Source organism: Mauremys mutica, chromosome 8, assembly GCF_020497125.1.
Source record: "Mauremys mutica isolate MM-2020 ecotype Southern chromosome 8, ASM2049712v1, whole genome shotgun sequence".
In the NCBI taxonomy this organism is placed as follows: domain Eukaryota; kingdom Metazoa; phylum Chordata; order Testudines; family Geoemydidae; genus Mauremys; species Mauremys mutica.
Genome location: NC_059079.1, coordinates 11,011,478 through 11,037,558, shown reverse-complemented (window position 1 = coordinate 11,037,558; position 26,081 = coordinate 11,011,478). Strand labels below are relative to the sequence as shown.

Below are 26,081 nucleotides of genomic sequence, written 5' to 3'. Positions count from 1 at the left end.
CCTCCCGAGAACCAAGGCTGTGCTCTGTGCTGGCCCTGAACTGGCCAGAAAGGAGAGACTGGACAGGGAGTTCTTGGCTCTGTGTTAAGACAGATTTGTGAATAGGAGAGAGGCGCAGACAGAATGAATTTCATTCTCACTGATTAATACAGTACTAATAACCATCACTAAGTTTTGACAAAGGTTTTGTCCTTTTACACAATTTTATGGCTATGTGCAAATATCTATGTACCTTACAAAAGCAAGCAAATTCAGTGTTATTTTGTGTACGCCTCCCTTCCCATTCCTGATGTCAACTCACTATGCATCATAACCTAGGTGTCAAGTTATGTCTAGCCTTCATTCTTGCAGCAGCGACTGTACTTTTGTTCTCTCTATAAAGAGACAAACATAAACGTGCTACATGCAAATGTTTAATAAATAGTGAAAATATGTCAGCAAAAGATTTTATTTCCATGTTTAGATCATTACTGAAACATAATTGCTTAAAAAAAAAAAGTGAAACCCATTATCCCCTTCCCAATGTTTTTAAAAATATCTGTGTTCACTATTACCAATATCAAAATGTGATTCTACATCTGCATATGCTCACCTTTATAGCCCCAATCCCAGCCCTTCACATTCATTATCTCTATTTTCCAAAACCTCTTTTTAACAACATATACCAATACCCTGGTAATGAAGGCCAGAAAGATTCAGTGAAAAGGAATGGATCCATGTACAATCTTGTACTTTAGAGCATTCTGCGTTTAATAATACCCCTTATTCAAAAGATCTTGCTCTACCTACACTACTATATTAGCAATTTCTCAGACCCTACTGATGTTTTAATTGAGGTTATCACAGTCCTGGCTAAACTCTCTCTTCCAGATGCTCACCATGAAGTTGTGTTTGGATCTACATACTGAATCCACATGCGTTTAAGCAACTCTGTGTCTGGGCAGAATTTGGCCTCTCAGGTATGCTTCTTGGGCACAGACTTCTGGTACCACTTCTAAGGAAAGGGACTCTGTAATCCAGCTGTCATAAGCGCCAAGACCACGTGACAGTTGAAGCAGGTAGCAGAGGAATTTCTAAACAAATCATACTTTACTCATAGATGAATCACATGAGAGACACAGGTCTAGGCAAAAAATGAACACCTGTATGCAATTCCTTCTCTCAGGCTTGGTCTACATGACAAAGTTTTGCCAGCATAGCTGTATCACACCCTGTTGCTGACACAGCTATGGCAGCAAAACCCTTGATGTAGACACAACTATGCTGATGAAAGAGTAATTTATTCAGTATAAGTAATGTCGTCTAGGTGGTGGCATAGCTATGCTGGCAGAATTTGTTTTGCTAGGGATCTCTGCCTGCATAGCCATGCCAGCAAAGGCTCTGTAGTGTGGACAATCCCTTGGAGTCACCACCATTCTTGAGCATTTGTTGGATTTGTAAGTATCTTCAGAGGTCCTCTCCTGCACCAAGTTCCCTTGAGCTGTTCAGGTCCAGCATCAAAAGGCTTCCCCTTAGCTTAGTGAACAACTTCTAACAGTTTTTGTCTTTATTCCTTCTTTTCTGCTAAGGATTTCCCATTGCTTCAACGCCACTTCTCTATAGCATATCTACTGTACTGCCAGAGTTAAGGACCCCTGATTACTCTGCAGTGCACTGTTAACTCTTTGTCAAGGCCTCTCAGAATGTCAATCAAAGATGGAGGCAAAAAGATAACAGGGAAGGCACAGTTTAGTCTTACAACCAAGATGATGCTCACAAAACAAAATGAAGTGTGTAGTTCAATGGAGATACATACAGACCTATACTAAGTCAAAGACATTATTATATTTTTTGACAAATTAATGACAAATGATCTATGAAAATGGTCATAATAGGTACATGAAATGTTTATCTATTGGCCAAACATGTTAAAGATTGACAAAAGAAATATTCCCATGAGGCCAAATAGTGTACAACTGTATGATCCTGAAAGGCTCCGAAACAAAAAGCTAACGAGACTTTTAGGCATGGTTTCTGACAAGCTACACAACTTTTCCAAGTCCTTTGTTTGAGCACACCGCATGGGGCCTCATCCTGCTCTCACTGCAGTCCAAAAACTATATTCTTTGGCCCACTCAATATAATTAACAGTCTGCTTAAAAGAGGATAAAAACTAGAAGAGGATATTTATGTCAAAACTGGTAAAGCTGTGCAAAGAATATGCTCACATAGTATTTACCTGACTTAAGACAATGTTATTAGAAATACAGCCAAATTGTCAAGAAGATAATGATTTTGATCTACCAAATCCTGTATGACTTGGGTCCTGGCTATGTGACAGACCAACTGTCATACCTCATTTCTTTCTTCTCTCTCCTCAAGCAGATACCCTCTAGAGTCAAAGATTTAAGAAGATAGCAATAGGGTATTCTCAGTAGAAGACCTTCAACTCTAGAATTTGCTTTCCCCACTATTCTATCAAAATCCAAGTCTGGTGACTTTTAAGGCATAGTGCAAGGCCCCTTTTTCCTCTCAGGCTTTTTTTTTTTTTTTTAAACAAAAGACATATTATCCTTTATTTTTCTAAGTTCTCTACCCATACTTTGAGTTTATTTTTAATTTATAAAATGCCTTATTACAATCTCCACAGCAGTTCAAATTAGCATAACTGAAACATATGCTCGTTTTACTAAAAGCATAAAAATGTCTTACTGCTGTTGGAAATAAGTCCTTCTCCACCAGGGCAAGTTTATTATAAATAAGAAATATACAGTGAACTAGTAGCTGAATGATTAAATACAGTAAAAGATACCTATAAGCATAGCTCAGCACCCACCGGCAGCTCCCTGTAGCCTGCCCCGCCCCTCTGCTCCAGCTCGCCTCCACCTCTACCTCCTCCGTGAGTGCGCTGCTGCATTCTGCTTCCCCACATCCCTCCCAGCGCTTGCACCACGAAACAGCTGATTCGTGGGGCAGGGAAGGAGAGGGGAGGAGGGGGAACATGGCACGCTGGGGGAAGAGGCGGGGCTGGGATTTGGGGAAGGGATCCAATAGGAGCAGGGAGGGTGCGGAATTAGGGAGGGGACTTTGGGGATGGGGTAGGAATGGGGGCAGGGCCAGGGGCGTGGGGCTGTGGGCATCCACCAGCGCCGGAGAAAGTTGGCGCCTATGCCTATAAGATACCTCAATAAAACTTAATTCCAGTGTATTTGAAACCTTAATATTAAGCATCCAAAATTTAATATGGTCTTCCACTGCCAAACTGTCATCATGCAGGACTTCTCAACAGACTGCAAACTTGGCTAATGCTGAAGAGCTAGCCATAAATTATGCATTTACACTACATATTTAAAACATATGTTCTTGAATTAGTTTAACAGAAACAATGGTTAACAAATAAGAATTCATCTTTGTGCATTTTACAAGAAAGGGATTAGATAGACAGTAAAGAGTCCACCACTCTCCTAAAACTACCAAGTTTCAAGAATCGTTGAAATAAGTGATACGTTGGGGTGAGGGTGGGTGCTTTGGAGAACCTATCTATGACTTATGAATTCTAGTTGATATTATGAAATTATCATAAGAATGGCTCTACAGGGTCAGACCAATGGTCCACCTAGCACAGTATCCTGTCTTTCGACAGTAGCCGGTGCCAGATGCTTCAGAAGAAATGCACAGAACAGGGCAATTATCAAGCAAACCATCCAATTGACCAGTCCTTGCTTCTGGCAGTGAGAGGTTTAGGGACACCCAGAGCATAGGGTTGCAACCCTAACCATCTTGGCTAATAGCCACTTATGGATCTATCCTCCATGAACTTTTCCAGTTCCTTTTTGAGCCCAATTATACTTTTGGCCTTCACAACATCCTCCGGCAACAAGTTCCATAGGCTGACTGTGTGGAAAGAAGTACTTCCTTCTGTTTGTTTTATACCTGCTGCCTATTAATTTCTGTTATGATTATGAAGTGGCTCGTGACTGTGAGCGCCCACCTCAGGGTAGGCTGTCAAAAACAGGGCAGACATCCCAAACAGGCGATATGTTCTATAATTAGACTCCATCAATCCAGTAACAAACGTGAACTCCTGGATCACCAGTTTACCTGCCGCATCCACAGGTTCAGCCAATCGCAGCTCCAGGCCAATAGGGGCTGCAGGAAGCAGTGACCAGCCCATCCCTCAGCCCGCGCCGCTTCCCGCCACCCGATTGGCCAGGAGCGGCCAACCGCGGTCAGTGGGAGCCGTGAGCGGCCGAACCTGCGGACGCGGCAGGTAAAGAAACTGGCCCGGCCTGCCAGGATGCTTACCCTGGAGAGCTGCGTGCCAAAGGTTGCTGATTCCTGGTCTACACTGAAGTGTTACAGCGGTGCCGCTGTAGAGGTTTAAGTGTAAACAAAAGTCTAAACCTCTGGAACAATGGAGGTGTGCAATTACGTTTTTTCCCAATAGCCCCATAGGTTTTACATTAAATTATTGTAGATACAGAAAATATTTCATTGGTGCACTATGGCGTTCCACATGTCTACAGTGCCACAAGCAGTAGCTTAATTGGAAAAGATTATATATTTTACTACACATGCAAACTAACAAGTTTTAAAGCACTTCTTCCAAAAATGCATTGGATGGTCTCTTCCTGAGGACTAGCCACTTGTGAATGGATCTCTAACAAGGGCAAGTAGATCCATTTCAGTTATCAACTCACCAAAGAAAGTCTTTGGATTTTGTCAAATCCAGAAAAATACATTCCTCTCTTATATGCACCCCTAACTCGAAAAGAGAGGACTATGCTTGGCTCCACCTTTGGGGGAGGAGGGACCAGGGCCGGCTTTAGGAAGTGCGGGGCCCAATTCGAACATTTTTGGCGTGGCCCCGGCAGGGATGACTTAAAAAAACAACAACAACCGGTTCCCTATAAAAAGTTCCGATTTAAGGGATGTGCCACAGAATGTATTTTTTGTACCAATAGGGTTACCATATGTCTGTATTTTCCCGGGAGGAAAATTTAAGAACCAAAAAGCCTGACAGGTCCGGGAAAATACAGATGTATGTTAACCCTACCTAAAGTTCTTTTTTAAAATGATGGACCTGAACTAGAACTGAACTCCGTTTCACATGTGTGGGTCCCTGCCACTCCCTGGGGGTGTGCTAGGGTGACCAGATGTCCCGATTTTATAGTGACAGTCCTGATTTTTGGGTCTTTTTCTTACATAGGCTCCTATTACCCCCCACCCCCGTCCCGAATTTTCACACTCGCTGTCTGGTCACCCTAGCGGTGTGCACATGTGTGGGTCCCAGCGGCTCCCTGCCCCCCTTTAAATTGACCCCTGGGGAAGCCGGGCCACCCTGGTACACCTTGGTTGAATTGGCCTAAAGCCGGCCCTGGGAGGGCCACATATTAATCAGGACAGTTTGGAGGCAGGGGGCAGACAAGCCATGCCGAAAACCATTCTGGGAGACAGGCATGAGGTTGAAGCATGAGAAGAGTCCAAGCCGTTTGCTGCACAGGGAAATGGCCCCAAGCCTCATCCCCTCAGTGCATTCAGGGATGGGGGAAGGGAAACGTCCTGTGCCCAGATTATCGGACCGTCCGCATGGGCGGGGCTTTGTTTTATATATGCAAACACACACACACACACACACACACACTGGCTTTTTCACCCTGGCGATCCGGTAACTCTAGCCCAGGTACTAGGTGACGGGTAGCAGTTAAAACCCCACGGCAGAGGGGCGCAGCTACATAATTAGGGACCCAGGGACTCGCTGTGAGGCGGGGGGGAGTGGGCCGCGTCCGTACGGGAAAGGCGTTGTGGGGCGGAGGGTGACAGCGGCACCAGCCCCCCATCTCCGCTGTCCAGCCCCGGAGCCGGCTGAGCGCTGGGGCGGACACGGCTCCCCCGAGCCCCTCAGAGAAGGGGGCAGAGACACAGGCGACAGGCGCCCGGGGGAGGCGCAGGGTCCCTAGGGTGGGGGCAAAGCCGGGGCCCCCTGAGTACCTTGGTCATCCCGACTCCCACCACAAACACCCTCCTGTCGAACGGGGCCATCCTGCCGCTGTGAGGGGAGCGCGAGCCGCTACCGGGCGAAAAGGGCGCGGGCGCTAGCCAGCCGGGAGGACGGGTCGCCCAATCCCGCAGCCACACCCCTTACTGCCGGGCGAGAAGAGCCAAAGGTCGAGGGGCGAGAAGGGGATGGGTAGGCGCAGTTCTCCTGCCTCTTCCCCCCGCCCCTTCTCTTAAAGGGGCAGCGCCCTTATAACAAACCCGTGCTTTCCTTGCCGCCCCTTGTCCCTTTCATCGGCTTTTCATTCGGGAAGCGGGGGCGGGAGGAGGGCGAGGTCTCCTCGGGGTCAGTGGTAGAAAGGGCAGTTGGAGTCGCACAGCCAGAGCGGCGCCGCCACAGGGCGGATCCGGCCACTGGGCCCATGGGGGTCGGGCCTCTGCTGGGGTCGCTCCAACCAAGGCCGAGAGCTGGGGCTGGAGGGCTGCGCCGGTGTCCGGCTGCCTAGCCCCTTTCCCGGGACCGGCCCGTGGCGGCCGCGTGCCCTCTGAGGAGCGTTAACCGCCGGCCGTGGCGCGTGCCGCCTCCCGCAAAGGGCTGGCGCGGGGCCTTGGGCTGGGAACGCTTGAGGGGACCCGGGGGGGGGTGGCCTGCGGGTGTGCGGTCTGCGCCGCCCGGCGCCCGCTGTTAATGTTTAACCTCCGCCAGAGGCAAGGCCAGGTTAACTATTTGTGGGCCCCGCGCCAAATCTATTTGTGGGCCCCCGGGGGCAAGGTGCAGAGGGGGCGGGAAGGTCAGTCTCCCGCGGGAAGGGGGCGGGCTGGGGCGATGAGGCACAGCGGGGCCGCAGCAGGAGGGCCCCCTTTACAAACCTGCAGCTGTCAGGCACACTGGCCTGCCCAGCCCTGTGCTGCCAGCGTGCCCCTTCCCATTGAGGCCGGGCTGGCACCACACCACCCCTGCCCAGTGCCCCACCCTTAGGGTGACCAGACGTCCCGATAAAATCAGGTCTGTCCCAATATTTGGGTGGTTGTCCCGCATCCCCAGGGGCGGCTCCAGGCCCCAGCACGCCAAGCGCGTGCTTGGGGCGGCATGCCGCCGGGGGCGCTCTGCCGGTTGCAGGGTCTGCTGGTCCCAAGCACGGCGGCATGCCGCGGGGGGCGCTGTGGTCTCGCGGCTCCGGTGGACCTCCCGCAGGCAGGTCCACCGGAGCCGCGGGACTAGAGCGCCCCCCACGGCATGCCGCCGTGCTTGGAGCGGCGAAATGTCTAGAGCTGCCCCTGCGCATCCCGACAACCACCCTAATTTGTCCCAATATTTCGCTCCGCTGGCAGCACTTGGGTTTTTTGGGGATTTGGGGTTTTTTTTGCTCCGCCAGCAGACCCCCCCCCCCGCATCCCCCATGTGTCCCAATATTTTCTTCATCTCGTCTGGTCACCCTACCAACCCTTATGCCCAGTCCCCACCCCTCCCAGAGACCTCCCCTGTTGGCCTCCCGCCATAACTGCACAGCACCCTGCACATCATACCGCTCTCCCAGTGCCCCCCGCCCATAGACCTCCCCACTGCTCACTACCTTCCTCACAGTCCCACCATCACAGCTGCACAGCATCTCATATTTCTGAGGGGATTCTGCACCAAAAAATTAAAAATTCTGTGCACAATATTTTAAAATTCTGCAAATTTTGTCAATAAATAAATGTGGAGGCTCCAAAATGGCAGTGGGGAGCACAGGCTACTGGTTACATGGAGGTGGGAGATTACCCAGCAGCCCCCCACCCCGGACAGGGATGCGGCAGTGAGGCTGCACCCATCCCTGACACAGTGCAAGGGCCAGGCCTGCCCCAGAAACACCCTTGGGCCCTACCCCCCATGCCAGGCACAGCAGGTGTGGGTGAACAGGCTCAGCCCAGCAGCAGGATCCAAGTGCAGAGGGACTTAGTGTGGGGGCATCCAGTAAGGGAGTTCTCTGTGGGACAATATGAGTGTGGCTGGCTCAGTGGGAGATCTGGATGCACAGAAGCTCATTGGGGGTTCCAGGTGCAGGGTCAATGTGACTCTGCAGGTAGGGTGACCAGACAGCAAATGTGAAAAATCGGGATGGGGGTGTGGGGTAATAGGAGCCTATTTAAGAAAAAGACCCCAAAATCGGGACTGTCCCTATAAAATCAGGACATCTGGTCACCCTATCTGCAGGGGATCCAGGTGAAGGTGTTTGGGGCTCAGCAAGGGGGCTGTAGGTGCAGGAGAGGTGGGGTTCATTTGGGTGGGGGTCCAGGTGCAGGTGGTTGGGGCCTAGTGGGGAGGTTGTCTGCGGGAGCTCATCGGGGTGGTACAGATGCAGGGGAGGGAGGGCTTGTCAGGGTGCGGTTCAATGGACCTGCTTAACGGGAGCCCCAGCTTCTGCCAAGGGGATACCGCATGCTGGGCTCCAGCTTCCCCCCTACTCCCACTTGCCCCATCTCCTTTTCTTCCCCATCCCATGCCCCTTCCTCACCACTCCATCTCCTCCTCCTCCTCCCACCCCATTCTTTCCCCACTGCCTCTTTCCCTCAGCCCCCACTTCCCTCCTGCCCCCTTCTCTTCCCCATCCCATGCCCCTTCCCCACCACTCCATCTCCTCCCCAGGCTTGGGGGGGCAGGGGGGAAAACGCCCCCCAGCATGAGCTGGTGGAGCAGAGCGGGCTGGAGCCGAGTCGCTCCACTTCCTGCCTCCCGGTGGTTGCAGGGCAGGCCTGACCCCACACTCACAGGGCAGTGGGAAGTGGAGTGACCTGGCCCCAGCCTGCTCTGCTCTGCTCCCCTGGCTCCTGGACTTTGGGGAAGGAGCCACCCCCCAGCACTCACCAGTGGCACGGTTGGGAGCCAGAGGAGCGGAATGGACTGGATCGCTCCACTTCCCGCCACCCGGTGAGTGCAGGACAGATCCAACCCCTGCTGCAGTCCCCTGGGACACGTGGCTCAGGGAGGAGGCTTGGGGTGAAGGGGTGGGGGTGGGGCAGAACAGGGGTGGGAAGAGGCAGGGTGGGGCAACTTTCTCCTTCTGACTCTGGGCCTGGCACTATGGAGCCACTGGCACCATGGTAAACCCAGTACTGGCCAAAGGTGGCGGCTGGCAGGTGGCTCAGTGTCCCTGGCCACGCAAGATGTCAATGTTGCCAATGCAGTGAGGGGATAGCTAGGCAGCCCGCAGCTTTCAGGGTCATTCACTTGTGAAGGGTGCCCTGCCCAGCACAAGAGAGGGAGTTTTCTGCTGGCCTGGCCAGAGAGTGTGCTAGCAAAGCTCCACTGAGAGCAGGACTCTTCGGCTTGTTCTGTTTAATAGTCACACACAGCTGTAAGGACAGATGCATGTAACTAGTGAGCTGGGCCTGAGGGGGCCCTGGTGGGGGAATCAGCAAGGGGTTATTTCGGGAAGAAGAGCTTTCTTTTCACTTGAATGGAAAGTTCCTTTCCTTCTTTAACACTCCCCCCCCCCCATAAATAAATAAATCTGTTCCAGACTACAAGGTGTTAAAGTGCTGTGACCTTTGCACCTATGGGCCTCTGTTGAGTTCACTGGCATTCCTCATGGGTGCCGGGATGACCCATTCAGAATCAGTTGCAGGATCTGGGCTGGAGAGAGATGAGGGTAGCAGACAGAGCCATTGAAAGAACCATTTAGGGGAGGACTCTAATGAGTGAGATGAAAATTACCACTATGGGGGACTGGGAGTATTTGGCAACTGAAAGGAGGTCAAGGTGGGTATGGGGTGATCAAAATGGGAATATTGTGGCAGATAGGAGGAGGCTCTGAGCAAGGCAACAGAGAGGAGATGCACTTAAGAGTGCTGCAGAGATGCTCCAGCATGTACACATTTTCAGTTCTCAAATTCCCCCTGGTTAGAGAGTGGACAGTGTCCTCACAACAATCAATTTAATTAAATCATCTGGTATGACCTCGAAAAACAGGATATTTAATACAAACTAGATCAGGTGCTCAGTTAAGTTATAGGGTGAATATGCAACCACCGAGTTATTCAGAACTCACGGGGTAAATATTTTATCTCTTTCAATTTGCCTTTTTGCTGTACTTATTAAACTAACAGCATAATTTTTAAAAGAGTGTTCCCTTTTTATTTCAAGCCCTGGATCAATTTTCAAAGCATCAGAATTGTAAATAAAAAAACCCATAAACTATTAGCAAAGTCAAGATTAGAACCTAGGTGTACTGATTTGCAGTCTCCTGCACTAATCACTAGATACTAAAAACACTAAAAACAGGTACATGTGTGAGAAATATATATAAGATCCATCTGACAAATGGAGAGTGAGAACTCATCTGACTTTAAAGAGATCTCACCTTATTTACTGAGTATTTCTTGTGGGGACTGTACATTAAGGAATGGCCAGGGGAGGTATCATATATACCACTATAGTTCCTATAGTGATGGAAGCATTACAAATGCTATGGATGGATAGATTTAATTTGATTATAATTAGATTCTAAATACTATAAAATATTGTTAAATGGCAGCACTCTATCCTTCAGGTTTTTTTAAGTCACTATATTGGTGTGACATACCTGAAAATAATATATCAAATTCCCCCTCTGCTGGTCTGATGAAACCAGCACTTAACTAACCAACACTATTCCCAGGCCTGTGCTAATAACTGGAAGTAAGCAAAAAAGTTATCCAAACAAGAACCTAACCAATATATAAAGATACGCATTCATGCTGCAAAAGCCCTGAAGCTGCAAACTGTTTTGTGTGGGCAGACCCTGGCACCCATGCAGAACCATATTGACTTCAGTGGGTCTCCATGTGACTGCAAGGGTCTACTCATGCAGGTCTCATTGCAGCATCAAAGCCTAATACAGTAACATTGAAAATTTTCTTTTAACATCTGAGAAATTAATTTGGGTCTTTTACAAGACATAATCTGAGTTTTAGAATTAAAGGATAAAGGGTGAGCCACTCTGTTCTACAAAAAATAATGCAGTTGCTTGCTGAGTAGCTAACATGCAAGGTCAAAAGCTCTGTAAGAACTGTAGTCTTTGATTTTACATGCAGATGTAAGAAGTACATTGCCTAGTCATATATAATAATCTTCAGCTGATGCTGAGTATCTCCTCAATATAGTAAATCCTTCCTTTGATAAGGAAGACAGGTATGGTGCAGGTGAGTAGGAAAAATGTACTGTGTATTTTTATACATTTTTGCAGCTGTCAGTTTTTCCATATTTTGCTGGACTTTTTGGTTTGAGACTTTTTTTATTAGTTAACTTTAATTATCTGATATGGTATGTTTTCCGAATGAGGTCTGCAAAATAGCTCTAACAAGGAAATTTAAAGAGCCTTTTGCAATCTGTAACTATTGTCAAATTCAAATAGCAAGTTTGGCAGAAATGTCCCTAGAAAAAAATGGATAGCCAGATTACCAAATTATTAAATTTTCAAATATTAATTGTACAGCTCTGAAAAGTTATGTTGTACAATTGATACATTCCTCAATAATAATAATAATTAATATCATACTTGGCACTGTGCAGATATTTGTTAATTAATCAACACACACCTGTGTTAGTAGGTAAGTATTAATATCCCTATTTTATAAGTAAACTGAGGCAGTGAGTGTAAGTGAATTATTCAAGCTCACAAAAGAAGTCAGATGTAAGATTAGAACTCAGGGTGGTATTGTTCCCCTATAAATTATGAGGAGTAAATCATATCCTATGACAGAAAGGCAGTTCCTGGCTTCTAGTCCTGTGCATTAATGGAGTTATGTTGTTTCCATCATTGTAGCAACTGAGCATCTCACAAACACTAATGAATCTGCACAACATAATATTATATTATTATTATTTATTATTAACACCGCTGTGAAGTTTTATCCCCCATTTGGCAGATGGGGGAGTAGCACAAAGAGATTAAGACTCAGATCCTTTGAGAGTTAGGTGCCTAAATACTGTTAAGGATCTGGGCCTAAATGACTAGCTTTTTTTTTCAGATAAATTGTAGATCTTTTTGTTTCTCATGTCAGCTAATCACTCCTTACACACACACACACACAAATAGACTAATTTTTTTTTATAAAAATGTATAGATACAGTGAGTTTTTCCTTCTGGATTAACTTCCATGTTCTTTCTAAATTAATTAATTCTGATCCCAAATGAGTTATTTAGTCCTTAATGACAAATTAGTTAATTAGTCCTTAATGAACCCCTGCAATGCTTAAAGGGTGGCAAGATCAAAGCCATAGATTTTGTAGATAGCAACTGCCTCTCATAGAACCTGAGAAACAAGGTGGGTGAGATGATATATTTTATTAGATCAGTCTCTGTTGGTGAGAGAGAAAAGTTTTTGAGCCACACAGAGCAATGCTTCAGGTCTATATAACCTGTCACCTCTCCTTGCAGTCCCTCAGTATTTCCTGCCATTTCTGATCGTAGCTTCCCACCATAATTTAAATAAATCAGCAACCTTTTCTGAGCCCCCTTTCTCCCAGTAGGACAGTGGGTCTTGCCTCCGGCTCCTATTAAATCAGAGCCAAGCCCAGTTGCAATTTTGCTGGCGTGGTGGGTCCTACTTTCCCCTGTCCTCTGGAGGCTGCAGGAAGCATTTCCGCCAGAGGGTGGCGCAGCAGAGCTTCTCCCCAAACCTGGAGGTAGGTGCAGGAGGAAGCAGCCGCCGCCGTCGCTTTGAAAGCCTTGAACAATAGCACAATGCTCCGGCTGGGGAGAGCTGCCGCTGGGTGCAGGGCGCTCGCCGCGCCGCACCCCCGAGGGGCCGGCGGCCACAGCAAGAGATCCTCGTCTGGGGGGAAGGAGATCCTGGTCAATGTGCACGGCGGGGGAAGCAGCGGTGAGTCTAGAGCCACCCCTCCAGTCCCATGGGAGGGAGAAGTAGCAAGTCCGGTGCTGGCCAGGCAGCTTCCTCCCCTGCAATGGAGGTAGCTGCGGGAGGGAATCCGCTCTCATCCCCCTACCTTGCCCCCTGCGCTACTCAAGTCTTGGCCCACAAAAATGTTTTCCGAGCTACACGAAGTAACTCTGCTTTCTCCCCTCCCTACCCCGAAATCGCAACTGGCAAATCCTCCCCTGAAATGGGCAGACTGTGAAACTGCGGCTGTTCTCCAGGGAAGTTGCAACAATCCAGAAACAGAGGAAGCCCCAGGCTACGCTACAAAACACACAGTCCAGTTTAACAGCTGCTAATAATCATGTGCCCGATCATGAGCTGACCCTGCCAGGTCTGTATAGGCAGGAGTAAACTGTACAGTAGCCAGATCATTACGAGCATTAGGCCAGCTAGAGAGGGGCCCCGGCCTTCATCCTGAACCCATTTCTAATGCACTCTGGGCCTATCCACACAGTACCTATGGGCCATATCGGCAGTATGTTCTGTAACAAAGCAGAACCAGGAATATTGTACCAGAGCTGTTGTCAAACTGTATGTATTTATCTGTAGATAGATAGCAGAGATGGTGCAAAAAACAATTCCCATCTACCTCTGAAAAGCTTAGAGGCTCTGGTTACAACTGGGTAGCTCCTGACCCTGTGTCAAAGGGACAAAACCTATTCCAACTGTCACCTTGAACAGTGCTTTAATCTCAGACTTGGCAAGACTTCAGTGTAATTCAGGAAGTTGGCTGAAACACTGTTCAGATCCATCTACTCTACAGGAAAAAATTATATTCTACATATATGTGGTACTAACGACTTGTAACAAGCACCCATGATAGGTTAGTTTTTCTATAGTGCAGCTGGAACTTTACTGATTTATGCTTGGGCTGAAACACCATGTTAAGGTGATTATTCAGGTTGCAAATTTCATAAAGTTCTCTATAATCTTTTTGTCCTACATGGTGTCCTTTATTTGGTCCACAGTTGGCTCCTTGGTACAACTACAAAGACCCAACACAGATGGGCACCAGGAAAAGAGCTGTGCAGGAAGCGTGCAATGAACTTGAATATAAATAATCTGTTCTCTACATTCACTCTGTTTATTTTTTTTCTGATGTCAGTAATGTGCAGTAATAAAAGGTGGGATAACCTTAGGGTTGGAGAAGAGTTGCAGGTCAATTTGAGGATAAGGTAAGATTTCCACACAACAAGCTTTCAAGGAGGTTAACTTGTTCTGGGATTTGCAAAACAGGTTCTCTAGCGTCTTCTGCAGTATTTTGGTTTTGTACAGTTGTCATAGTGCTAGCTTCCATTGTAGCCCTGTGCCAGCTGTTGCACATCTTTATTGCTAGTTGACTTTTCTCTTCCATTTGGTCGATGGTGATATCACGCCAACCAGCCAGTCACAAAAGCAGTGGTTTAAATGTACAGATCTTCCAGCAGTGTAGAAAATACCAACATCGTATATTTTGTTGTGGCTCTTCATGTACAGCAGCAACAGGATCATAGAGCAAATTTGGAGCTGGACAGGACTAGGGACAGGAGATCTGGTTTCCATTTCTTGCTTTGCTACAAGTTTCCTGTGTGACCTTGGGCAAGTCAATTCACCTCTCTGCGTTGCTTTCCCTAGCTGTAAAATGGGGGTGATACTTCACAACATCCTGTGATGATGGGAGACCTATTCATTCTCACTCGTGAGACACTCAGAAGGTGATGAGCACAATAGAAATGCCTGTAAATAAATGAGGAAGTTTATTAATGCCCACTCTCACAGAATGTGTGGGGTATTGGAAATGGAAACCATGTCCCCTTTCTGTTCTGCACCAGTGAGAACTTTGGAAATGGCTTTGCTACAGCACATCACTTCTCAGGCTGTTTTTCTTTCAAGAACAACGTGACACGGAGAAGCTGTATGATAATATTCTACGGACAATGTGTTGCCTTTTTTTTGCTGGACTTTGAGAACCTTTGAATAAGGCCCCTGATTCTTAAACTAGTGATTACACAAAAGGCTTAGTTATGAGAAATGGATTTGCATTTTCCAGATGGCTCTGGACAGTGAACCATTACTGATATTGTCCAGTTTGTGCTGTTCTTCTCCTGTAAGCAGTAGGTATGGGAAGAAGGTTGTCTCCATTAAGGAAAATACCTGAACAGCTAATCCAAGCAGGAAGACAGTATGGGGAAAGCAGAACAGCATGCAAAATGGAACTGTTACATGGATCCATTCTGTTCTTAGATTTAAAAAAATGTGAAGAACACTTGGAACTGCCAAGTTGGACAAGAGGTCCACTTTTAAGTTAAAGGATTATTTATCTACATTTTTTCAGTATTATGTAACCTCGCAATGATTCTGTAGTGCTGAATTTCACAATGTGGTCTGGCGTGTTCCATTTAAAACTCACTCACTTAAGCAGCCTACTTTATATTTTAAAAAATCTTTATACAAAGTCTCAAAAAATAAGAGTTATAGTACTTGGGGCTGTTGTTCTAAGAAGACTGGCCATGTCAAATATAAATTGTATCTTTAAGCAAAATGTAACTGAAATTGGCTCCTTTTTACTAAAGGAATTGCTGAAATCCTGATGAACAGAGCCCATGCCAGAAATTCACTGGGAAGAGTACTTGTTAATGAAGTAAGTATATCTGCTTCTCTATCTCTAGACTAAATATTGTTTACTATTGTGATCAGTGTCTAAATGTATCCTGTAGAAGTAAAATGGCCATAGTAATTGCAGAAGAGAAAACTTAAGCACCCAATCACTTTGTAATTCTGGCTTTTTTTTTTTTAATAATATGTAAGACTTTACACGTACAAACTAATTCTCACCACTCTAAAAAGGCTGGAAAATAGGTTAAGCATAGTTACTCCCATTTTACAGATGGGGACACTGCTACATTTTTGTTGGATGAGCCTTCCAGAGCTGCAGCGTCTCCTTTTCCCCATATCTTGGGGCACTAGGAGCTCCTGGACATTCATGATCTCAGGTTTCCACTGTCTATCAAAGAGGAAAAACTTAGAGCATGTTGTGTTGCCTGCTAGGGAAAATGAACTCACAGATCAGAGATGCACCAAAATAAGAAGCAAGAATTTATTGTTGTTAATCTCCTAACAGGAGAACTTTGAACTACCAAAATATTTCTGGGTAGGGAGCAAGATTTGACTGGCTTTTATAACAACACTAAATGATTCCACTTAAAGAGATGCTGCCATGATTGTTACGGCAAAAAATATGTGTGCCTTCAGAATGGTCCCATCTTGCTTACTTTCAGAAATCTCCCTGGTATTTACTATTGGCAATCTAATCCTTTTTGTATCTAGTACATTATTTTATTTTAATCAGACTACCAGTAAATTGTATATTTAACAGTGAATTTACACAGGTTCATTCACTAACAACCAGTTGTGTGTTTGGTTTCCTTAATATCTGTCCTGCAGTAGGACTGGGTTTCAAAATCAACAAATGGAAGGTGTCTGGAAGGTATCAGAACTTCACCCCAAAGCAGCTCTTCATGTAGGTCCATTGTTTGGGCCTAACAACTTGGGCTGGGTTCCAGGGCTGCCCAGAGGATTCAGGAGGCTTGGAGTCTTCAGCGGCGGAAGGCCCCCGCTTCAGCAGTAATTCGGTGGCGGGGGGTCCTTCCACTCCGGGAACTGTCGCCGAAGTGCCTCGAAGACCCGCAGCGGAAGCCCCCTGCCACCGAATTACCGCTGAAGACCCGGCACTTCGGTGGCAGGTCCCGCTTCGGTGGTAATTTGGCGGCGGGGGGGGTCCTTCCACCCAGGAGCGGAAGGACCCCCTGCCGCCGAATTGCCGACAACGACCCAGAGCAGAAGAAGCTCCAGGGGCCCGGGCCCCACAAGAGTTTTCCGCGGCCCCTGGAGTGAGTGAAGAACCCCACTCCAGGGGCCCCGAAAAACTCTCGTGGGGGCCTCTGCGGGGCCCGGGGCAAATTGCCCCACTTGCCCCCCGCCCCCCTCCCCAGGGCAGCCCTGCTGGGTTCAGCTTGATGGTCTAGGCCTACTGAGGTGAGGTACCATGTGTGAGATCCAAGTCTGAGACTAGAGGTTATGTCCTTTGTTGCTAGGCCAGCAGGGGCTGGGAGTAGTCAAAAGGCAGCTTAGTCCCTGGGGAGAGGAGACTTTGTGTTGGTCATAAGCAACCCCTCTGGTCAAATTGGGGACTGACCTGTTTCAGAGGAAGCCTTGCGTAACTCTGAAGAGGAAGGACAGTCAGGGATGCAGAAAAACCTCTGTGGATGGGATTGAGAAGAGGGGAATCCTAAGCGTTTCAGGAGAGGCTTGTAGAAACCATGTGTGGAGCAAGGACCATCCTTGAGGCTGGCTTTCTAAGAGATCCCTATGCCCACAGAGAACAAGGAAATTAAACTTTTATCAGAATATAGGGGTCTTCAGTCATTTAAACATGCATAGCAATTTAGATGCTTGACACACTGTTTTTCTTAACTCCTCTTCTTGATTAAACTCTTAGCTATTCAGAGTTCTAGAAAGTCTCCGTTGTGATGAAAGGATCCGCGTGGTAGTGTTTAAAAGTGAAGTAAAAGGCGTGTTTTGTGCAGGTATGTAACAAATGTTCTGTGACTTGATATTAAAAACAGATACCTTCAAATTATGTTATGCAGATTAGACTGCTAAGCAACAGAGGTAAAAACAAATGTAAAGAAATCAGTTTGACTTTGTGGGGTAACAAGGAACAAACCATTGCCTTGTCCTGGCTAGGCATATGTAACTCCCTGCTTTAGAAATTGAGACCTCAGCAGGCAGAGCAAGCTACACTTGAAGACTAGCTCTTCTCTCTTTATATTACCATTTCTTTCCAGTTAGACCCATCGGCTGCTCATAGGAGGGCCCCTACCCTGCAATTTTGAGATTTAACCTCCTTAGGCATAGGACTGTCTAAAAAACACAACAACAGAGCAGAGCACTCCACAACCATTCTTAAAGCATGAATGCTTTAATTCCAGGGATGCTGCATCTAAACTCCAGTAGTCTAGAGAGTTGGCATTCCAAGATTGCTTTTGAACTTGACTCTCCTGCATAGTCACATCAAGCACTGCTGTTCAACTGCCTGGTACCTTTCTTCTGTCACTGACTTCTTTGTTTTCCTCCACACTTTAGGTGCTGACTTAAAGGAGCGTGCACAAATGAATGATACAGAGGTTGGACACTTTGTTCACAGGCTGAGAAGTTTAATGGATGAAATTGGTAAATGATCAGTTATAAAACATATATTTCTATATATGTCCACACCGTGGGGGGAAGTCAGTGGTGCTATATCAGGGACACTTTATAAGGATACCTTCCCTAAAAGGGTAAAACTCGTCCATGCAAGCGACGGTTCTTGGGGCCTGGTCCGAGACTGTGGAATGAACTTCCGTCTAAGGAACTAAGGACTATCTTCTGCTCCAAGTGCAAGGTGCGCTTCTTGTAGCTACCTTCTCTAAGAGAAATTAGAGCAGCAAATACACTCTTTATAAAAAACAAAACAAAAAAAACCAACCACTTCATAGCACACAGAGTTCTCCCTCAGTGGGAGAGGATATGAAAGAATGAACCATACATGACAGATGTTAGTCATGTCACTTAATGCGTGTTACTGGAAGGTGCTCAGATACTACAGGGATAGGTGTGATACAAGAACCTATGTAGAATAGTAAAGGAGCTTGGATCATTGAGTCAATTTCTAGTTGGACTAGCCTCTGAAGATTTTACCTCTTTTTAGACAAGAAGTGTGGATTTGCACAGTCAGGGTACATCTAGACTACCTGCCGTATCGGCGGGTAGCGATCGATTTCTTGGGGATCGATATATCGCATCTCATCTAGACGCCATATATCAATCCTCGAAAGCGCTCCCGTTGACTCCGGAACTCCACCAGTGCGAACGGCGGTAGTGGAGTCGACAGCGGGAGCCGCGGACGTCGATCCCGCGCCGTGAGGACGAGAGGTAAATCGATCTAAGATACTTCGACTTCAGCTACACTATTCACGTAGCTGATGTTGCGTATCTTAGGTCGATTTTTTCCCCCCGCAGTGTAGACCAGCACTCAGTTCTCTTCTTGTATTAATGAATTGTTCTGTTGTCCCTGGAGGGAGATATTTTAGCTAGATGTTTAAAACAAATGAATCTGACTAGAATATCAATCAAAGTAACAGTAAGAAGAAGATAAATGTATTATCCAAAATACCTGCACCCATATGGGACTTTCATGTTACAAAGCACCAAGGGATGTTTGAGGGAATGTTGTTGAGTAGTTAGAACCAGGAACTTCAAGATAACACTTCTGGATTCTGTTCCCAACTTTTCTATTCACTCAGTGTGATTTGTTTGTTTTTTCTTTGCAAGACATACTTGACCATACTTTCCCAACTTTAAAATGGGAGAGATACTCACCTAGCTCACAAGTGTTGGGAGGCTTACGGAATGTTCATAAACATACTAAATGCAGCATGTAATGGTCAGCCGAATTGGACAGCAGTAGGGACTGACCATTTGTAGCCATATAAAGTGGAACATGGAGAGTGCCTCAGAGTCTAGAATCTGTTAATTGACTGTTTCATTGTAACACACTAAATGTGAACATCCAGTTATCTCCATTTCAAGGAGGCAGAGCTTTAGTTTGAGGAAAACAACCTTTGTTTTACATTTCAGTGCTTTATAATATGGAATTATTTTTGAGGAGGAGGAAGGAAAAAAGCACAACTTTTTACCATTTGAAGACAGTTTCCTTGTTCCTTTTGACTTACTGAAATCATTGTAGCATCATACCAAACTTTGAACATTTGAGATGTAATTACATGAAACACTCACTGAAAAACCGCTCCTGTAATTAAACTTTCAAATCTGTTTTGTCTTTAATAGCTGCACTGCCTATGCCCACAATAGCTGCAATAGAAGGCTATGCATTGGGTGGGGGATTGGAATTGGCATTGGCATGTGATCTTCGAATAGCAGGTATGTGCACTGCCAAATATGGGATATTTAAAGTAATTACTGGTTTTAGTTAAACAACATTTGAAAGTAAGCTAACGGCTGTTTGGTTCCCTTTCTGATAAGCTAAGGCAGGAACTTGTGTAATGTAGGAAATGAATAGGCATTTGCCTAAAATTTTGGTGACATACAGCTGTCTCAAATAGTTAAATGTCTTTTGTTTAAAAGGGAAAACAATTTTAGATGAGGTATCAATATGAGTTACACTAAAATTCTTTTTGAAGGGGTTAATCTCCTGTTGGTGGTAGAGGTATATGGTTAATGCCCACTAACAGCAGGTTTATTGGGTGACTGATCAATTCTGGTTTGGTCTAACCTACTTTTAGCAGTGAGGTCCCTGCACATTGTTGAGAACAGACCCTTTAGAAAGTACATCAGCAGAGGGACTGGGCCATCCCTATGTACTTGTAACTTGCACAAGATCAGAGAGCTGCTATTTCTTTTCAAAACACCTCCATTATCTCAGGTCATGTGACAAGTTGAATTATGACAGTTTTACTTTATCATCCAGTGACCTGGTGTGCACAAGTCTGATCTCAGGCTAATTCCAAGCCTAATTCAGACAGAACCAAAACCACCTCCCCACTTGCATCCATTTCAATGGGGAGTAAGAATCTCTTCTAGAGGCTCCCAGTCCAGTGAGGAACTGCAGCTTCTTCAGTGCACCCTGCCTTTGGAATCCGTGTCCCCATATAACTCTCACAGTGCTACCAGATTTCCTTCTTCTTGTTTAATATCTCTAGTAAACGCAGCATATAAATTAATGGGTGAGGTTTTTTTTTAAAGTTAGCAAAATGCTTTAATTCCTACCTCCCTTCTGAATCTTCATATCACACCGTTAGCCCCCTTTTTCCTGGGGGAAAAAAATGCCAAATTTCCTGGAAGCAGTCAGCTACAAAGTATATTTATGTCCAGGCTCCTCATCACCTAACTTGTAGCTGGGGTTGGTTGACTGTAGCACCCATCCTCTCTGGCTTCCTGAAGTTAATGTTGTAACCTGGCCTATCTTATTCCTGAAATCTCCCAAAATGGCAGTTTGGTAACTTAATGCTCCTTTAAAAGATACATTTTCTGATTGTACAACAGACACCTCAAAGCTGTTTGTCTTAAACAGCTTATGTCTTAAAAAATTCAATAAGAACTAGCATTTGAGGCTGGTCTTCAGTTGAGAATGGAGAGTCTAGCTGCAGGATGCCCAGACTGAATGAATGCTAACAATAAACTTTGCACAAAGATCACTTTCCAGCTGGTGCTAAGGTGTTAGATAGGCAGAGAGACTTTTATTTCAGCAAAAGCTGGCATCAAAATTTCTCTTCTTTTTGTGGAGCAAACGTGTGTGTGTGAGAGAGAGAAAGTGTTTAGGCCAAGATCCGTAGCTCTAGTTTGCTCAGCAAATAGTGTGCCCCAGTCATAAGCAAGTCCACACAAATCGCAGAATGTGACTACTCACTGCAGTCACACTCATTTTAGTTGCATTTTTGATACCTTACAATACAAACTGATGCATGTTTAGCGTGAAAGGAATGTAGCCACTTGACACCATTGACTCTAGCACAGGGGTCGGCAACCTTTCAGAAGTGTGTGCTGAGTCTTCATTTATTCACTCTGATTTAAGGTTTCGTGTGCCAGTAATATATTTTAACGTTTTTAGGTCTTTTTTTGTAAGTCTATAATATATAACTAAACTATTGTTGTATGTAAAGTAAATAAGGTTTTTAAAATGTTTAAGAAGCTTCATTTAAAATTAAAATAAAATGCAGAGCCCCCCGAACCGGTAGCCAGGATCTGCGCTAAGTGCCAATGAAAATCAGCTCGTGCGCCGCCTTTGGCATGCGTGCCAGAGGTTGCCTACCCCTGCTCTAGTGGGATTCATCCACTGGCATTCTCTGAGTGAAAATGATCTTAGTGTAATGTTAACAGCTATCTTCTGTTGTGAGAAAGTAACTTATTTATTTAAAAATAGCTTCATCAGCTAAAATGGGCCTGATTGAGACCACCAGAGGACTTCTTCCAGGTGCAGGTAAACTATCTTCATTAAATCTTCTAATATTTTCACAGCTCCATGTGAATTTTACTGTAGGGTACTTGAAAATCCTTTTATATACAAAGGAAGTGTTATCTAGTAGCCAGTGCAAGGAGCAGGGAGTCAGAATTGCAGAGTTTCTGAGCTCTGCTACTGACTTCTTGTGATCTTAGGAAGACCATTTCACCCTTTCATTTTCCCCTTTATACAAGGCGTGAATACTTGTTCACTCCACCGAGGTGCTGTGACTTAATGTGTGAAATGTTGAGCTCCTCAGCTGACTGGCCATAGTACTACTAAAACACCAGGTTTTTCACATGTATAAACAGGTAACACATATTTGAGTGGTTTTTGCTATTTGTTTCTCAGAAAACCCTAATGTGGTGTATTGTCTTAAGGTGGAACCCAACGCCTGCCCCGCTGTATTGGAATAGGGCTTGCTAAGGAACTCATTTTCACTGGCAGACAGATTGATGGACAACAAGCACTCTCAATAGGATTAGTAAACCACACAGTGCCACAGAATGATGAAGGGGATGCTGCTTACCAGAGAGCATTAACCTTAGCTAAAGAAATTCTTCCTCAGGTCAGTATTGTTTATTTGGCTCATATGTTTTGGCTACTTTGTGGGACATAGCTAGCTTCTTACCTCTTTCTATGAAATATTAAAATCTTGGACTTATTTTTCTTAAAGCATCTTCAACCCAATCTCACTTTTAGCAAATTCAATTCAGTGCAAATGATGCAATGTAGACATCTACTAGTTGATTTGTGGGCACAATCAGACCTCTAGTTGTCATTGCTTACACCAGCAAAAAGGAGGCAAGCTTTGAAAATTAGACCTTTGAAATTAGTGTGAGAAACAAAAATATTTTTTTTGTTTCCTTTTCCAGAATGGGATCTGAATGACTCCATCAAAATAGCCTTCATCTTCTCCCACTCCATTAGCTGTTGTATTTTACTTCTATTAGGAATGGTAGGAGACACAACTAATGGTTCCTTAGCATTAGAACATAGAACATTATTATTCTGTGCATCAAACACATATGACCATCGTACACTGTTTGAAATAACACTGTACTGGGACTGCTCTCTCTAAAGTGGTGGCACTGTACACATCCAGCGTAAAAGTGATAACTTTCAATCTGCTTTTTGTCTTGCTAATTTGTCATGCAGTGGTACTTAGCACTGCCGCTGTTTCAGTGCAAGCTGCGGGTGCTCAGTACCTCTGACAGTCAGGCCATATATTTAGGCAAGAATGCATATTTAGGCACTCAAGTCTGAAAACTTTGGCTTGAATACTTAAAAGTACATTCTATTATGAACTGTAGACAGTCTTAGCTTTTTTGGCTATATATAGTATTAGCTTTACTGCAAACTCCTGAAGACAAGAGACTGCCTTTGGAAAAAGCTGGGTGAATAACTGACTTCAGTTTGACAGTTCCAAAAAAATAAAAACAAAACAAAAAAACAAATTGTTTTGAGTTAAACTGAAAATTATTTTTCAAAATTTCCAGATTGTCAAAACAAACAATTTAAACTCCTCCATTTTAAAATGACCTTTTTAAAAAAAAGGTAGAAGTTGAAACATTGTTTTGAAAATACTGAAATAAAATTTTTCATTTTTTAAGGGGGGGGGCAGTTCCTTGTCAAAAAAAAGACCTAAACATGAATTTTAAGTCTTGCTGTTGCCAAATCTTTATTTCTTTTGCTGAAAACTGTGCGCAAAACATTTTGCCCTGCTCTATTTGGAAGAAAAAATAATTTTAGGAAAGTTCTATGGACTGTTAGGAAGTCAGACTAGATCACAATGGTCCCTTCTGTCCTTGGAAGCTCTGAACTACTGCACTGTAGTGTACACTGAAGTGACTTCAGTTATCTTTCTTGTTTTAAAGGCTCCCATCGCTGTGAAAATGGGTAAACTGGCAATAAACAGAGGGATAGAGGTAACTTTTTTATTTTCAAAAATTTAAGAGCCACTCGTAAAAATGTTTAGAACAGTCATGAAGAAAGTTCTGTAAATGGATTCTAATCCCTGTTTTCAATAAGGGATCAGTCTCTTTGTAAGTGACTCCTGAGGCATGAACAAAATTAACAGTTTGGTAGAGCAGGAGTCTGACTCCACGTTAGCTGTAAATACTAGAACAGTAATGCTAGGGTTAGAGTTAGTAATTTAATACTAACTCTGACATTTAATCATGGAAAATACTCAAGGGTACTGCAGTTTGAATGCTGTGTGCTTCAGAGATCACTTTTTCCCTTCAGGTGGATATTGCATCGGGGATGGCTATTGAGGGAATGTGTTATGCACAGGTATGTTATCAATCTTTTTTTTAAAATCACACTGTACATTTCCTAAATACTGTAATAGCCTCAACTTCCATGAGATAATGCGTTTAATGGCTAAAACTCATTCAAACATTTGAAAACTTACTGTAGTCCCTTAGCGCTTGTCTGTACTGTAGCTATTGCAGAATAACTATCCTGCAATAACCTCATCTATGGACACACTTACTCTAATCCACTTCTGAATTAGTTGAACTGATTCAATCTTAAATCACAAAAAGGTGTATATATACACATTTACTCTGGAATAATAGTGTCCATGCCGTCTTTGCAGCATAACTGTTCTGTTTTAAATTCACACCCTGACTTATTCCACAATAATTTTCTTGTATAGGCCAAGCCCTTAAACATGGATTTAAGTTCTACCTTCCCATTAACAGGGTTCCTCTGAATGCTAGTTGGACTCCTGCACCTGCCTCAGACTGAACTTGGTCCATCAAGGCCCTAACTTGATCATCTTACTGAATAAGAATTGCAGGTTTTACTAGATTTAGCCATATGGACCCATGTATACAATTTCTAGCATGGGCCCGTACATTGTGATGATTTGGGAGCTAGATTCCTGTTGTACTGTATGTATCAGAAGGTTTTCTGGTTAGGTTGAAAACAATATTTCAGGAGCATGTAAGACTTCTCTTCCAGTGGAATATTTTCTTATCCTCAAAAGGCGTTATTTTGGGCTTATGGACCTTACTACACATAATGGAGGACAGTGCCATTAAATTCAATGGCATTGTCCATTGGACTGCATCAAGTACTGGTGCTATGCCTTGCACTGAAAGTTATTTAACCTTTTCCTCCTTGTAAGATGTGACAGTTCAATATCCCGGAAGAAAGGTCATTTAATATCCATAAAAGCTTTTACTTCTAAGTATATTGACAGTGATTTCAATTCAGTATTGGCTGCCTAACTTTAAAATAAAATAAACTGCTTTTATTATTTTAATGCAGAATATTCCTACAAGAGACCGCCAGGAAGGAATGGCTGCCTTCAGAGAGAAACGTCCACCCCAGTTTATTGGGGAATAGCCTTCCAAGGATTTTCCTTATTCCAGGGCATGATTCTTTAGGAAGTAAAATGGAGGTGCACAACCTTAAACGTATTGGAAATTATTAAATATTCTACAAGCTTAATTCTTTGCCCTGGACACTGCTACATTCCTGGACACTCCATAGAAGACAGTTTTACAAGGATAATTAAGGTATTGAACAGCTTCATTAACAGAAATACAAGACTTTTTAGATAGTAAGGCTATGAATGATTAAAATCATATGGGAGACTGAGACTGTACACTAAACTGTCAGGAGAGACAAAGCCTTTTGCTACTGGCCCAAATCCAGACCAGGTTCACAGTAATGAAAGACCAGTACCGTGGTCCAGCTGAAAGAATTTCTCAGTTCATTTTAAGTAGGCACTATACCTGCTTGTAACTACAACAGATAGGCCAAATGGGTAAATAAGTTTAATGCCCAAACTAGCCTCTTATACCTAGTACATGTGGGTGTTCAGGCCTGAAAGGGAAAGCATAGATCGCTGTTGGTCATGGGATCGGGCCTAAATTACTTACAGAACTCACTACCAGTCTTTTTAATGCAAAGTTACTTTGTTTCCTCTTTGTATTGTATGTAAACCACAAATAAACTGTGCCTTAATTCTTTGTGTGATTTGCTGAGACGTACTTGGTGCTGGCAAGGACCAGTAACTTGCTGTAATATTACAACCAGAAGTTTCCATGTAAATACTTCCCTTTTTACAAAAAATATATATTTTTCACTAACATTTTTCTATTTTAAAAAATATCAACTTGGCCAGGGCAGGAGTAGTACCTGAAACTACTTT

The 26,081-nt window shown here is 44.5% G+C and overlaps 2 protein-coding genes across 8 annotated transcripts in view; one reads left to right on the top strand and one right to left on the bottom strand.

Annotated features, from left to right (window-relative positions):
* SCP2 (sterol carrier protein 2) overlaps positions 1–6,517 on the bottom strand; it is a 49,950-nt gene extending 43,433 nt beyond the window's left edge. For 2 of the 5 annotated variants that reach the window (XM_045027814.1, XM_045027815.1), the window contains exon 1: positions 5,971–6,157. In XM_045027814.1, the coding sequence (XP_044883749.1) occupies positions 5,971–6,021 (51 nt within the window). In that variant the 5' untranslated portion in view covers positions 6,022–6,157. Of the gene's footprint in view, positions 1–232; positions 337–5,970; positions 6,158–6,237 lie in introns of those variants that run through there. The other 3 variants (XM_045027817.1, XM_045027816.1, XM_045027818.1) reach the window with 3 other exon arrangements.
* On the top strand, positions 5,615–25,899 carry ECHDC2 (enoyl-CoA hydratase domain containing 2). Of its 3 annotated transcripts, none has more exons than XM_045027821.1 (10): positions 5,615–5,662; positions 15,429–15,496; positions 17,354–17,441; positions 18,001–18,087; positions 19,744–19,836; positions 21,836–21,892; positions 22,294–22,481; positions 23,791–23,841; positions 24,161–24,208; positions 25,193–25,899. In XM_045027821.1, exons 2-10 carry the CDS (start codon positions 15,446–15,448, stop codon positions 25,268–25,270), a joined length of 741 nt encoding a protein of 246 aa, XP_044883756.1. In that variant the 5' UTR covers positions 5,615–5,662; positions 15,429–15,445; the 3' UTR covers positions 25,271–25,899. The 3 variants fall into 3 exon arrangements, with proteins under 3 accessions (XP_044883756.1, XP_044883757.1, XP_044883754.1); XM_045027822.1 differs by lacking the exon at positions 5,615–5,662 and adding an exon at positions 12,240–12,261; XM_045027819.1 differs by lacking the exon at positions 5,615–5,662 and adding an exon at positions 12,280–12,819.
* Positions 25,900–26,081: the final 182 nt, after the last annotated feature.

Excerpts from the sequence above, each read along its gene's own strand:
- ECHDC2 (XM_045027819.1), top strand. The coding sequence starts at position 12,681 with ATGCTCCGGCTGGGGAGAGCTGCCGCTGGGTGCAGGGCGCTCGCCGCG. Across the intron at positions 19,837-21,835 it reads ATGTGATCTTCGAATAGCAG|CTTCATCAGCTAAAATGGGC; the intron begins GTATGTGCACTG and ends ATTTAAAAATAG. Across the intron at positions 23,842-24,160 it reads CAATAAACAGAGGGATAGAG|GTGGATATTGCATCGGGGAT; the intron begins GTAACTTTTTTA and ends TTTTCCCTTCAG.